Raw genomic sequence first — 13962 nt, forward strand, 5'->3', positions numbered from 1 at the left:
CCCAAGATTGAGGAAAAAAGTACTTTTTAGATAAAAAGATTTAAAAACCTGCTCTTTAAAACTGAATCACTTGTATTTCATATGAGCCTCGTTCTATCTGTTTATAAAAGTGACAGATATAGGTCAATATTGATATGCTGGTAAATGCATCTTAAATTAGGATAACTTGTGATTTCTGTGTTTCCACAAAAATCTGTATCATGAAATTGTTGAGTTGAATTTATATATTCTTGAAATTAGGAGCAAATATACAATTTGCTGATTAAGCAGATCCATACACTCACAGCAATAACAACTAAGATTAATAAATGAAATACTGTATCTAGGAAAAAGCTATGATGTAAAAATCTCATTTTTATAGAACAGTTAAGCTTATCCAAACTCTACAGAAGTGACAATTGGTAATTTAAAACTAATGCCTGAGTACTTCTCACTGTAAATACACATCACAAAGAAAACTATGAAAATCCTTTTTTAACCCCTTCTCTGACCTGCACCCCCCACCCCCAACTTCCTGTCTCCTTTCCATGCAGATATACATACATGCTGAACAATTCTGGTGATGGTAGCATTTTATCTTATTAGCATATTTAAAAGGATGCCAACCTCATAAAATGAGCTAAGAGCTTCCATTTTTTCTGGACTCTGAAATATTTTCAGAGCCAAGATTTACTTACTTTTTGAAAATTTAGTAAAATTCATCCATTAAAATCCTCTAGACCTAGTAGTGCATCTCTAGATACATGATGGACTATTATTTAGTTTCTTTTATGGTTGTAATTGGTTTGGTCAGGCTGTTCAGCCACTTTAAGTCATTTTAAAATTATAAATTGTCATACAATATTAGTTTTTCCTAATTTTTAAAATTTACTAGCATATTTGTGTATAATATTCATTTACAATGTTTTAAAATTTTCTGTCACTCTATTTATGTCCCAGTTCCCTAGCCTATATAGCTTTCTTGTATCTTCTCCACTTTTTGTGTTGATTTGGCTTGCCGTGAATGTGTTTTATAGCAAATGAATGAATTTCAGAAAAAAGACTGTAACAGAGTTAAAGAGTACTGAACTTAGCACAAAATCTAGTTTAAAGTTCTGTGTCTGCCACTATAAAATAGCAGTAAAAATACCTACCTCACAGATTTATTATAATAATTAAATTCAAGGATATATGGGAAAAGATTTTTTATCTAGAAAGTAACATACAAATATTAGGTACCAATCAATAAGGGAAGGACAATCAAATTCATCTACATGGAGAAGAATTTTCTACCACAATCCAGAAAATTTTCAGATAAATATGCATTACACATACAGATGCAACGTATAAAAAAAACCTGTAAAGAACAGTATTCTAGTAATTACATAAAGGATTAAAAGAGAGTGTTTAAGAAACTAAGAATCTAATTAGAGACAACATGTTTAAATAGGCAAAAACTGTAAAATTCTGCACAATTAAATATAATAAGCAAATTGTGATAAACATAACTGATTAAATTTTGTTTTCCAAAATATAATAAAAATATATGCACGCAGAACACATTGGTTGTCTCCCAATATCAGAGTCTCCTTTGTCCTTTGGGGAATCGACCCTTCTTCCCTATCGGCCCATGAGGTCTCCGGAGGGCTTCAACCGGAACTCCAGGACTGAAGCACTTCATTAACACAGACCAGTAAGGTCATCTCACTGTTGACCATGGGGGCTGATTCAGCGGCAGGCACACAGTTTAAAGCTCATCTACTCACAGTGATCGCAGGACTTTCAAAGGAATTCCTAGAAAAGGTCTTTTCCAGCTGCACATACACCTAAGGGAATGTATGACTTAAGGCATTACCACCCAGGGAGCAAATCCAACTCAACCGAAAACGAGAAACTGAGTTCCACTATCAACAATTTCAGTTCTGACTCTGGTCATGCCTGATGCTAGCATTCCCCTGGGGCTTTCTAGCTGCATGACTTCATAACTTTCCTGGGGCCAGTTTGAGCTGGGATTTCTGTCACGTGCAATAGAGATCAATACTCAGATTCTTCTTGATAACGTGCATATGAGGGAATTATAGTAAGTAGAAACCTCCTCTCTGAAATATCTATCCATACTTGCTCCTCTCTAATCCATTCTCCTTGAAACACCAGAGTTGTTTTGTAAACTACAAATATGAACGTAAGTGTAAGCACTACCCCCCATGCAAGCATCTTCCAAAATGCTTTCCTTTTCCTTTAGAATAATATCTAAAATTTTCCAAAAGGCTTATAAGGCCCCCCTGGCATAGCTTCTGTCCAACTCTCCAGCGTTGGCTTGGCAACACTCCTCCTTGGTCTTTATGCTCATTAGGAAGAAGAGGGGCACTGGGGTTAAGAACAGAGTTCTGAGATCACACCGCCAGGACTGGAATTCTGGCTTTACCCAATTACTATGTGACTTGGGCAGGTTACAAAACTTTTGTGATTTAGTAACTAGTATTTACTGCATAGCGTTATTGTGAGAATTAAAGAAACAAACAACATAAAGGGGAGACTATATAAAATAATGCCTGGGACATAGTAGGAACTAAATATTAATTACAATTACAGCTGCTATTGCACTCCATCTACACTGGCATCCTTCCAATTCCTAGAAACTTCTCATGCCTCAGGGCCTGTACATAAGCTTTCTTCAGTTTATTCTTGTGGCAAACCTCTGTTGATCACTTATCACCATTTTGAAATTTTCACTAAATTTCTTCTACTATAAACAGTGCTGAAATTTTGTCAATAATCTTTAATTATTTGCTTAAGTTAAATACATTGAAATGTATAAGCCAAAGGATAGTCCCATCTTTAAGGTTTTTATATGTGCTACTAAATTCCTTTCCAGGAAAATTACGATTTCACATTCACAGCAGCTTTTGGGTGCATATTTCTTTACCCGTATCAACACTGCATGGTCTCACTTAATTTTTTTTATCATTGTTAATTTTACGGTAATGAAATGGCATCTCATTAATTTCACTTCCAGTTTTTAAATTACAGTGATATTAAAACTGTTTTTCCACGTTTTTTCTTTAGCCCATTAAAAAATTAGGGTGTCCGTAAATTTCTTACTGTTTTGTAAACACTCTTATGGTGTTAGAAACATAAATTCCGTTACTCATACAATTTGCCAATCACTTATTCCACCTCTCCCAGTTTTTCCTCACTCATAATTTTGCTCTTGGTGTTTTGATGTACAGAAGTTTTCCCTTTAACTGAACAAATATTCTGTTCTTAATTCACGATACTGCCATCATATTTCAAAAGGCCTTCTTTGTCCTTGTTCTCACCTGTATTTGCATATTTCATTTATATTTATTTTCATGATTTGATATTACATTTCAATGCTTAGCCCATTTGGAACTTTTTTGGTGTAAGGTTGAAAAAGGAATTTAACTTCATTGTCCTCTTCTCTTCCATTTACATATAGTCTTAAAAAAGCAGTGTCATCACTATGATTCATATTAAACCTATTAACTCTAGTTTCCATCCAACTTTCGTACTGAAATTATAGAAAAGTCATCCAAGAACTCTTGATTGCATAACTTTTTCAGGCCTCATACTCTGACCCTAATCATTGTGTGACACTGTGAGGCACTTCCACCTGCTTGTAAGTATCTGTTTTCATGGTTTTCTGATATCCATTCATCCTTTTTCTCCTGCTTCTGATTTCTCCTTCGCAATGAATGAGCTCTTCTACTTAAATGGCTTCAAGAACTGCCTGATCTTTAGCTCCAAGCCTGCGCACTCTACCTAGTCTTACAATCACCTCAACATCAGCATGTCCAAACAACTCAATGTTGCGATTCTAATGTATCTTTACTCCTGTAATTCCTATCTTCCAATAGTGGCGTCATTATCTGTCTAAATACCTGAGCTAGATACATGAGTCACTTTCTACCACTCATCATATCAAGTGCTATAAATTTTATTTTATTTAAAATTTTTATTTTTATATTTCTATTGAAATATAGTTGATTTACAATATTGTATTAGTTTTAGGTGTACAATATAGTGATCCAATATTTTTCTAGATTGTACTCCATTTAAAACTTATTACAAAATAAATGCTGTAATTCTCCATGCTGTACAATATATCCTTGTAGCTTACTTATTTTATATATAGTAGTTTGTACCTCTTAATCCTATATGCCTATCTTGCCCCTTTCCTCCCTTCCCTCTCCCTCTGGTGACCACTATCTGTGAGTCTGCTTCTTTCTTGTTACATTCACTAGTTTGTTTTATTTTTTAGATTCCACACGTAAGTGGTATCATACAGTATTTGTCTTTCTCTGTCTGACTTATTTCACTTAGCATAATACTCTCTAGGTCTATCACATTGTTGCAAATGGCAGAATTTCGTTCTTTTTTATGGCTGAGTAATATTCCATTGTATACATATAATGACATCTTCTTTATCTATTCATCTGTTGATGGATACTTAGGTTGTTTCCTTGTCTTGGCTATTGTAAATAATATTGCTATGAACATTGAGATGGATGTATCTTTTTGAATTAGTATTTTCATTTTCTTTGGATATTTACCCAGGAGTGGAATTGCTGGATCATATGGTTGTTTCATTCTATCTTTAGTTTTTTGATGAAACTCCATACTGTTTTACATAATGGCTGCACCAATTTACATTCCTACCAACAGTGTACAAGTGTTTTCTCCACATCCTGGCCAACATTTGTTATTTATAGACTATTTGATGATAGCCACTGTGACAAATGAGAGGTAATATCTCATTGTTGTTTTTGATTTGCATTTCTCTAATGATTAGCAATGCTGAGCATCTTTTCATGTGCCTGTTAGCCACGTGTTATTCTTTGAAAAACTATTCAAGTCTTCTGCTCATTTTTTGATGGGGTTGTTTGTTTTTTTGATATTGAACTGTATGAGCTATTTATACATTTTGGATATTAATCCTAACTTATCAGTCATATCATTTGCAAACACTTTCTCCCTTTCAGTAGTTGTCTTTTCTTCTAGTCTATGGTTTCCTTTCTTGTGCAAAAGCTTTTAAGTTTAATTAGGTCCCATTTGTTTATTTTTGCTTTTATTTCTTTTGCTTTAGGAGACAGACCCAAAAAACATTGCTATGATTTATGTCAAGTATTTACTGATCTCCTACCATGTGTGGGGCCCCATATCAACTATGATATAACATTTTATAATAAACAAATCCAAATGACTTTCACTTTAATGAAATATTGAAAAAAAATATACACACACACTTAAAAAGCTTATTTCCAGAAGAAAATCCACAACTTAAAATTTATTATAGGCACATTTTAAAAGACCATAATAGTCAGTTTTATTGATGATTTAAGCCTAGTATTGTGTCTTCAAAGGTGAACCCAAATAATATTTCATATAACAGGGTTATGCTCTACCTGAGATTTTAGATTCACTAGCTTCCCTTAATATCCTATTATGATTTTGACATTCATAAATTTATCCATTTAAATCCATAGTTGACTTATTTATATTTTTAGGCTATTTCACTTGTAAAGGTATCAAGATCTATCAACTTATGAAGATAGTGCATTTCTTTAATTTTTTCTAAAACAATCACTTTCAGTCTTCATGAACTACTCCCTCTTTCTGCCTGTCCTTCCACAGATGTATCTACTTCCCATCCAATAAATAAATGTAAGTGGAATAAAGAAAGTCTTTATTCAAAAGGCAAAGTTTCTGACTAGATATTTTTTTAAATGCAGCTATACGTGGTTGGCAAGAGGCACATGTAAACATAAAGATGAGGAAAAATGGAAAATCAGTGGATGAAAAAAGATAAGCCAGTCATATCAAAATAAAAGAAAGCTGCTTATACAATATCAAATAACACAGACTAAGCCAAAAAGTATGATTCACTAAGTAGTTAAAACAATTTTACATTAGTGTGTATATAACAAAGCTTCCAAATATACAAAGCAAAAATTGACAGAATGTAAGAAATACGCAAACCCACTATCACAGTATCAGTTTTTAGATAAATCAAGAAGATAGAAATTGAAAAGAATACAGAATACTTGAAGAAGACAGCTTAAAATCTTGATTTAATGGACCAGAATACAGACTACATGGCATTAAATAAGTGGATGTACCCAGAACATTAAATTTCTTTTCATGTGCAAGATCACAATGCTAGCTGGTCTTAACAAGTTTCAAAAATTGTTTTCATACAAACCACAGTGCAATTAAGGTTAAAAAGCATTTTGATCTCACACAGTTCTTCCAGAGAATAGAAAAAGACATAAGTCCTACTTCATTTTATAACGGTAGTATAACCTTGATTCCAAAACCAGGAAAGGATGGTATAAAAAAGGAAAAGTACAGAGGAATCTTATTCAAACCTCAAATAGCCTAAAATTAATATTAGAAAACTGAATCTAGCACTGTATTGAAAAGATATATATAATCTGTCATGACTAACTAGGACTTATTCTAGAAATCCAAAGTTAATTAAAAATTATAAAATTGATTAGTGTAAGGTACCACATTAACAAATTAAAGAAAAATATGATCTCAACAGATGCAGAAAAATAAACATCGATTTGTAATTTTTTTGAATTAGGAAACCAGAATTACAAGAGAATTTTCTAAGCCTGATAAAGAGCTTTTATAAAATAAAATTAGCAGAGAAGCATCATAATTAGCTATGAAATGTTGACATCCTTCACTTTAAGAGCAGGAAACAAAACAAGAATGCTTATTATCTCTGGAGATCCTAACCAGCAAAGTAGGACAAGAAAGAAGTCCCAGGCTGAAGAAAAGGCAGGCGTATGCGGAGGGAGGAGCCAGGTAGATTCTTGGGGAGCCATTCTAACACGGCACCAAAACGTTACTACAGTGCTAAAACATTAATGAGAATGTAACTAGAAGGAAAAAATCAATTATTTATTTAATCACAGCTCTTCTCAGTGAGATTATGGTATGTAGGCTGGAGGAATTCCTAAACTACTCAGAATTGAGAGTAGAACTCCAGGGGACCCACATGAGACACACAGATGGTCACTAAACCCTTACCTTCTAATGAGAGTGGGACCCTGTAACTACAAGGATCACGCACTGCGAGAGAGGTATGCAGCGGATGATCTCGGACAATGGAAGAGAGACTGAGCTAGCAGCAATGACAATCTTAATTCTCCATTATATCCAAATGTGCTTGGTACCTTCTCTGGTAAATGTTTAAAGATAATTAAAGAATACTGAGTGCAAATCATTAGCCTGCCCGGGGGCACTCCTGTATTTTGGTGTGGTTTGTGTAAACAGAAGCAGAGTGATGAGAAAGCAGGACTTAAAGACTGTTGGGAAAGATGGGGCTAGTGAGGGAGGAACAGCTGACAAGACAAGAAGTGCCAAGACCAGAACCTGTTTCAGGAAGATCAGTCTACAAGCCACATGAAGGATGAACTGGAATGGAAGGAAAAGAGACAGCAGCAGGGCACAGGTGCATGAAGGGCAAAGGTGCACGAAGATGAAAGAGAGAAAGGGATGGAACAAACAATATTAGAGCCTTCCAACTGCCTTTACATTTATTTCATTCACAAATTTTTGATTCATAATAATTTTATTATATTCTATTCTTAGTCTTTTCTTTTCCAGGCTAAATGATACTATTTTTATATAGAATTTATATTATGTAAATTCTTTTATGTAGAATTTAAAAATTAGATGTCACTATCTAGAACTTATAAAGTCTCTTTTTTTAAATGATGATTCAGTGTAGAGAATACAAAGTCAATGTTTTGCAAAAGGGCAGAAAAACCTCCTTTGTTTTCTTTCCTATAAGGGGATGTTCTTCTTTGTTTTCCTTTTCCCCACAAAAGCACTTTGATCCAGTATTTTTTGTAGTAAATTTTTACCTGGTGAGATATAATCAATGTTCTATGAAAAACTCAGCATTAATGAAAGTTTCTGGATTATTTTTACTCTAGGTATTTTACCTTCACTGAGGCTCACCTACATATACAATGTTACCAAGTAAGATAGTACCAATAAGACGTAACATAGGTGATGGATTAGCCTAAAGAATTCTTGCCTCTTGACTGGCTGAATTCAGCTTGTCTTCAAGTTCTTCCTTTAGGTTTTCCAACTCTTGTTGAAGCTGATTTTTATCCTCTTCCAGGTTTAGTTTCTCCTTTTTATATTGTTCCTCCAATTCCTTGGAAAAAGAAATTTTTTTTAAATTAACAAAATTGCAAATATTGTATACTTCAAAGACCCCAAGAAAAAGACTGTTCTGTTTTTGTATTTGATGCTTTGCTCTTCAAATTAGCCTTACCCTTAATCCTTAATATCAGAGTTAACAGTGAATCAAACTAATCCTGGGGGCTTAGATTCTATTACTGTGAATCACTTATGATGTAGCAGTTAAATCATCTTTTTAATGGTGAGAATATCTGACCAGCCTAGATCAAGCTGAAGTCAAAAAATAAAATGTGTGATATAAATGATAATTTGGTGAGATGAGAAAAAATTCTCTTTTGAATTCATTATATTTACATAAAAACACAAAATCTAGTAACATTACTGAAACTCAGTGGCCTAGCACTGAGCATAGCCAAGAATCAACAAGTGAAAAATTAAGGTATCTAAAGAACAATACTAGTAAAACTGATACTTGCTGAAGAACACTTACTATTTGCCAGACATGCTACTCATCTTACTACTTGGAATACAAAGGCAATAAGACATGGTACCTGCCCTTAATAAGCTCATTAAAGAATATGTGATTAAATTTAGATGTACATGGGGAGGATAGGAGTATCTGGATGGGGAACTGTTAAGTTCTAGCTTGGTGGGGAACTTCCACAGAGAAAGCAATTCCTAAGCACAGTCTGAAGGTGTGCACAGGGTGGTGAGGCATGAGTAAGTATAACATTCTAGGCAGAAGTCAAAATATGTGGGAAAAACTATGGAGGGACCAAAGAACATGGTACTTTACAAGTGTTGAGTATTTCTATGGTGTAAGGTGAGAAAAGTAATCAATCGGGCTCTGTGTTGGGAGTCCCCAAGACAAACAAGGCTTGCTGATTTGTGGGATGTCTCACAGGACTCGGCATTTAGTCACACTCACAGCAAAAGGGTACAAAGCACAGCTAGCAAAGGGAAGAGGCACATGGAGCGAAGCCTGCAGGATGCCAGGCCCAAGCTTCTAAGCGCCCTCTCACACAGAGCTCCCCAGCAAGCCGGGACAGCACGTGTGAAATGCTGCCCACTAGGGAGGCTCCTGAGGGGCTCGGTGCCGGGTTTCCCACTGGGGGCTGGCTACATAGGCACCCCTGACTAGCACGTACCAAAACTCCAGACTCTAGGAGGGAACGCACACGTTCAGCATAAACCACACCGTTTGCATAAACAGTTCAGGCACAGCGAGCCACTCCTATCAGGGAATGGTGGGAACCCTCCTGAAATCAAGTTCCAGACACAAGGCGAGGGCCAGCCTTGCACCATGTTTTCTAAAGATGGCAGTTTCAGACCTGCTGTGTCATTTCTTTTCTGCATGGATTCTCCACATAATCATATCCTTCTTGGTAACAAAGTTATAAGGAATGGTGAAGTCACCTTTAGCTAAATGTTCTTTAAAAAATAATTTGACCTTGGAGAAAGACTATCTGGAAGGAGGCTGGTTTTAGCTTAGGCTCAGACGTGAGCCACCCAGGCAAGAAAGGAATGAAGCAGTGAGGGATAAATTATTTTGAGAAAAGACAAAGGTAAAGATGAGGCTTTCATAAGAGGTTTTGACTACGGTCACATACAGGAAATTCATGTCATCTGTCTTACGGCAACCATGTTTCAAAGAATGCTTGTAAGAAATGTCAATGGATGAAAGTAGATTTTCAGGTTGTTGAGAAATGGAAATTTAATGGGTGAGGGGATGACTAGGAGGGCAACGGTGAGGCAAAAATGATACTGATGAAAGATGCCTTGATTCTAGCATTTAGAACTTAATACAGAGGTAACGAGAGGTGAAAGGCAGCTGCAATTTAAATACTCCAAGTAAGAGAGGAGGCGGCTAAGGTGAAAATGGCACGTAGAAATGAAAAGGAAGAACAAAAACAGCTACGGGAGCCATTACTGAAGCAGCAGCAGCTCTAATAGAAAACCTGGCACACGTGACAGCCCATCCGGAGCTGGCGAGCACGCACACAGGTAACTAAAGCTGTGCACGCCTCTCCTGGAATAGTGAGCTGACACAGAAAACGACAACCACAGCCTTGAGAAATAACATGTCATTAAGTTCCATCTTAAGCTATTATAAATATAACAGTATGTTTAGACAGAAACACCTTTCTAAAAGGAAGTTTTGTCTGAATTTTTAATAATGTTTAGGTGTTGAATATTTTTTCCAACTAGCTGTCAGAACAGAAAGGCAGAAGATTTCAATTCACATCTTAGGTTTGTGGTTCTGGGTAAATCATTTAGATTTATTAAAGCTATTTCACCATCTATATAATAAAAATGACATTAATCTCCAAGACATAAATAATAAGGAATTTACAAGAAAGCTTTTAGTAAGCTGTAAAGTGCTATTATGTAAAACATGTAACCAGCACCATTAATACAGGCCTGCAGGATGCGGTGGTTAAGTGCCTTAGGATTTGATATCTGAGACTTGAATTCAAGGCCTGACTGAATCTTATTAGCTGCATGTGCTTGAGCAAGTGTTTGCCTTCTCCGTGCCTCCACCTCTTTAGTAAAATGGGTACAGCAGTGAAACCAACAGCAGTGCTAGAGGATTAAATGAAAAAATAAACATAAAACATCACTGCGGTGTCTGATACACACAGTAAGAAGTACTGATAACTAACATTTATTTATCACTGTTTGTTCAGACATGTCCGGGTTCCTAAGACTTAATCTCACTTAACCCTCACAGGGATATTACAAGATGGATCTTATCTTCATCTGTCAAATAAAGAGCCTGATGCAAAGCTTTGGGGGCCCAAGATAAGGAGCTAGTAAGTAAAGAGCACAGTGTCATTACGGCCCCGACCTGTCAGACATCTTGCTTTTTTCTACTATATAATTACTGTCTGTCATGTGTTACTATTAGCAAGCTGATTACCTAATCGAGGGAAAAAACAAAACAAAACAAAACAGATCATTTTCCCAGGGAAGGAAACTGTCTACCGGAGAGATCACATCTAGGTTGCTGCCTCACGAAAAGACAGCTCAGGATCTAGGAAGTGTTTCTACAACAGCTCACACCAAGCAGAAACGCCTCGTATCAATTTAATAAACTATATCCCACATAAGAACTTCTATGGATCTTACTCACTGAACCAAGGTTCATAGAGTGAGTATAAGACAGCAGCTGGATCATCAGAGAAACCCACCCATCTACAACGCAATGCTAAGCTGAATTTTTTTTTTTTTTTTGCTATTCTTTTTGCGGCGGGGGGGCATTATTTTTTTAATGGCGACACCAGGGATTGAGTCCAGGACCTTGTGCATGCTAAGCACGCATTCTACCACTGAGCTATAAAGTCTCCCCACTAAGTTGAATTGTTACTCACCATTTGCAGTTTTTTCTTATCCCTAACTGCATTACTGTGGACAGCCTCAATTGCCATATGGTGCTTCCAAGCTAATTCTTCCAGAGTCTTAGAATGGGCCTCATTTAACTGAGCCACCTCCCCTTCCAGTCTATTTTGCAGGTTTTTTAGCTCCATCTCATAATATTCTTGCTGAGTTTTCTTTGCTTCATTTACTTTCTAAAATTGAAAAAAAATAAAGATCAATAATTCGCATCTGCTTTTCTCATTACTGCTATTAGTGCTTTGAACACTCAGCAAATAGATGAATTTGAATGAACTGAGTGCTACGGGATTTAGACTATGGATCATGGGAATATACATCATTGAGTGTTCTCAGAAAATAACAGGTGGCACTGGCAAAATGAATCATTTTAAAGTAAGTGATAAAATATACTATTATTAGGTTAGAACCAAGTGTGAGTTAGCACATCTGCAAGCTTAAGAGAAAAAGTCTTCCTACATGCTAAAGTTGTAACAAAAAATATCTTACCAATTTACCCATTCAAATGGCATTACTCAATACAATTTTATTGAATGCCAATTATATGCCTTTTAAGTATTCACAGTCTAATGATGAAAAAAGTCAAGGCTGTTGCAAAATAACATTTTAAGTTCTAATGAAGGGAGTATACATTGTACACTATGAGTATACAGGAAAGGAGCCTAACCTGGATGGGTGGACAGCGTGGGAAACAATGTGGTGTGTGTGAGGGGTGTGTGTGTGTGTGTGTGACAGAGAGAGACAGGGAGAGAGGGAGAGTGTGTGTGTGTGTGTGTGTGTGTGTGTGTGTGTGACAGAGAGAGAGAGGGAGAGAGGGAGAGAGGGAGAGAGGGAGAGAGAGATACCAAGATCAGAGAAGGCTTTGGAGAAGAGGAAACATCGGAGCTGAAGAAGACACACTCGTTTAATTCTCACAAGCCCATCAGGAAGTGAGAGACAAGAAAACTTTAAACCCAGCTCTGATGTCAAAAATCTGCACCACAACCATTTCCAGCATTTTGAAGGATGAGGAGCAGTTGACCAGGCAGTGAAGTTAGGGAGACAGAAGTCCACGCAGCCGAGCAGTGTGGTGGGCAGGCAGGGCTCATGGCTGGGAGGGACGAGGAACGAGGGTCAGGAACAGGCAGGAGTTAAATGATGACAAGGAGTCTTTAATGCTAAGGATGGTGGATTTTATTCTGACAGGAATGAGAAATCACTGAAATGTAAGCAACTGACATTTTTTGGAAAAACAATCATCTTGGCAGTAGGCTAGTGAGCTGACTGCAGGCAGGGAGAGCGGTGAGGAGGCTGTACTGTAATCCAGGCAAGAAAGGGCAGGTGCCTACAGCAAGGGTCTGTGAAGGGGCAAGAAGAGGAGAGGATGGGGTAAAAACAGACTGAGGGAGTAGAACCAACAGGACTTGGTGACAGATAAGGGGGTGAAGAAAACAGTGATCTAGAATGGCTCCCGGGTTTCAAATATACCAAACTAGATAGAAAATAGTGCTATTGGTTGGGGGAAAAAAAAAAGAAGTAAAGGAAATATAGTTATTTTGAGGGGAGAAAGTTCTTGGCACATTGGTTTGACATGTTTGTGAGAAACAGATATGGCAAGAGGGAGTTAGATACACAGGACTCAAGTTCAGGGAAAAGATCTGGCTCAGTCGGACAACTCTGGGAGCTGTCACTGAGCAAGGGACGGTGGATGTTACTGGAACAGTAATGGACAAGCATGTGGATTGAGATGAGTATGTCAGAGGAACATTAAAGGTAAGGACACAGAGAGAGGAGAGGAGCTCACAAACAAAACTGCACGGCCAAGAAGACAGGAGGAAAACAAGAGAGAACCCAAAGAGAGACGCTACAAATCCAAGCGGAGTCAGTACCACAGTAAGACAAGATCCCCAAGGCCAGCGATCAGGATGTCCCTGGAGCCTGAGGCAGACACCGAGTCTGCGGAGTGGTGGCAAGAGAAACCAGCCTGCACCCGGGGCAGGAGTGAATGGGACAGAGCAAGGGGCAAGGAGATCAGATACCTCCCAGGACACCTGGTTGTTGAGGGAAGGAGGAAGAGTGTCCCAAACTCCCACCTGGTACTGTAGACACTGGAAGAGCTGGAATACATGTTCAACAATTACTTGACACATGATATGTCTTACTTAATTTAGAAATTCAGCATGTTAGGACATGAATTTTCAAGGCTTGATTCTTGCCATCCTTTTCAGTTTTACAGCCATTTCTTAGGTGTATATACAATGATATGTTTCATCAAGAGAAAAACAAATATGATTAACTGTAGTGGCTATTACACTGAAATAAGAGTTTATTCAGTTTCTGCCTTGAATTGGTTGGAATGTCATAAGTTTTTACATTATAGATTGTTATTGAGAATATTCTGAACATATACACAATATGGGATAG

The 13962-nt window shown here is 37.0% G+C and overlaps 1 protein-coding gene across 5 annotated transcripts in view; it reads right to left on the bottom strand.

Moving 5' to 3' along the window:
* FAM184A (family with sequence similarity 184 member A) overlaps positions 1-13962 on the bottom strand; it is an 89319-nt gene that overhangs the window by 38800 nt on the left and 36557 nt on the right. For all 5 annotated transcript variants that reach the window (XR_012074963.1, XR_012074964.1, XM_072965800.1 and 2 more), the window contains 2 exons: positions 11538-11735; positions 8057-8179 (listed from right to left, as the gene is read on the bottom strand). Coding sequence is in view for 3 of the 5 variants with exons in the window: in XM_072965800.1 (XP_072821901.1) it covers positions 8057-8179; positions 11538-11735 (321 nt within the window). In the remaining 2 variants the exon portion in view is untranslated. The remainder of the gene's footprint in view (positions 1-8056; positions 8180-11537; positions 11736-13962) is intronic.

Source organism: Vicugna pacos, chromosome 8, assembly GCF_048564905.1.
Source record: "Vicugna pacos chromosome 8, VicPac4, whole genome shotgun sequence".
NCBI lineage: Eukaryota > Metazoa > Chordata > Mammalia > Artiodactyla > Camelidae > Vicugna > Vicugna pacos.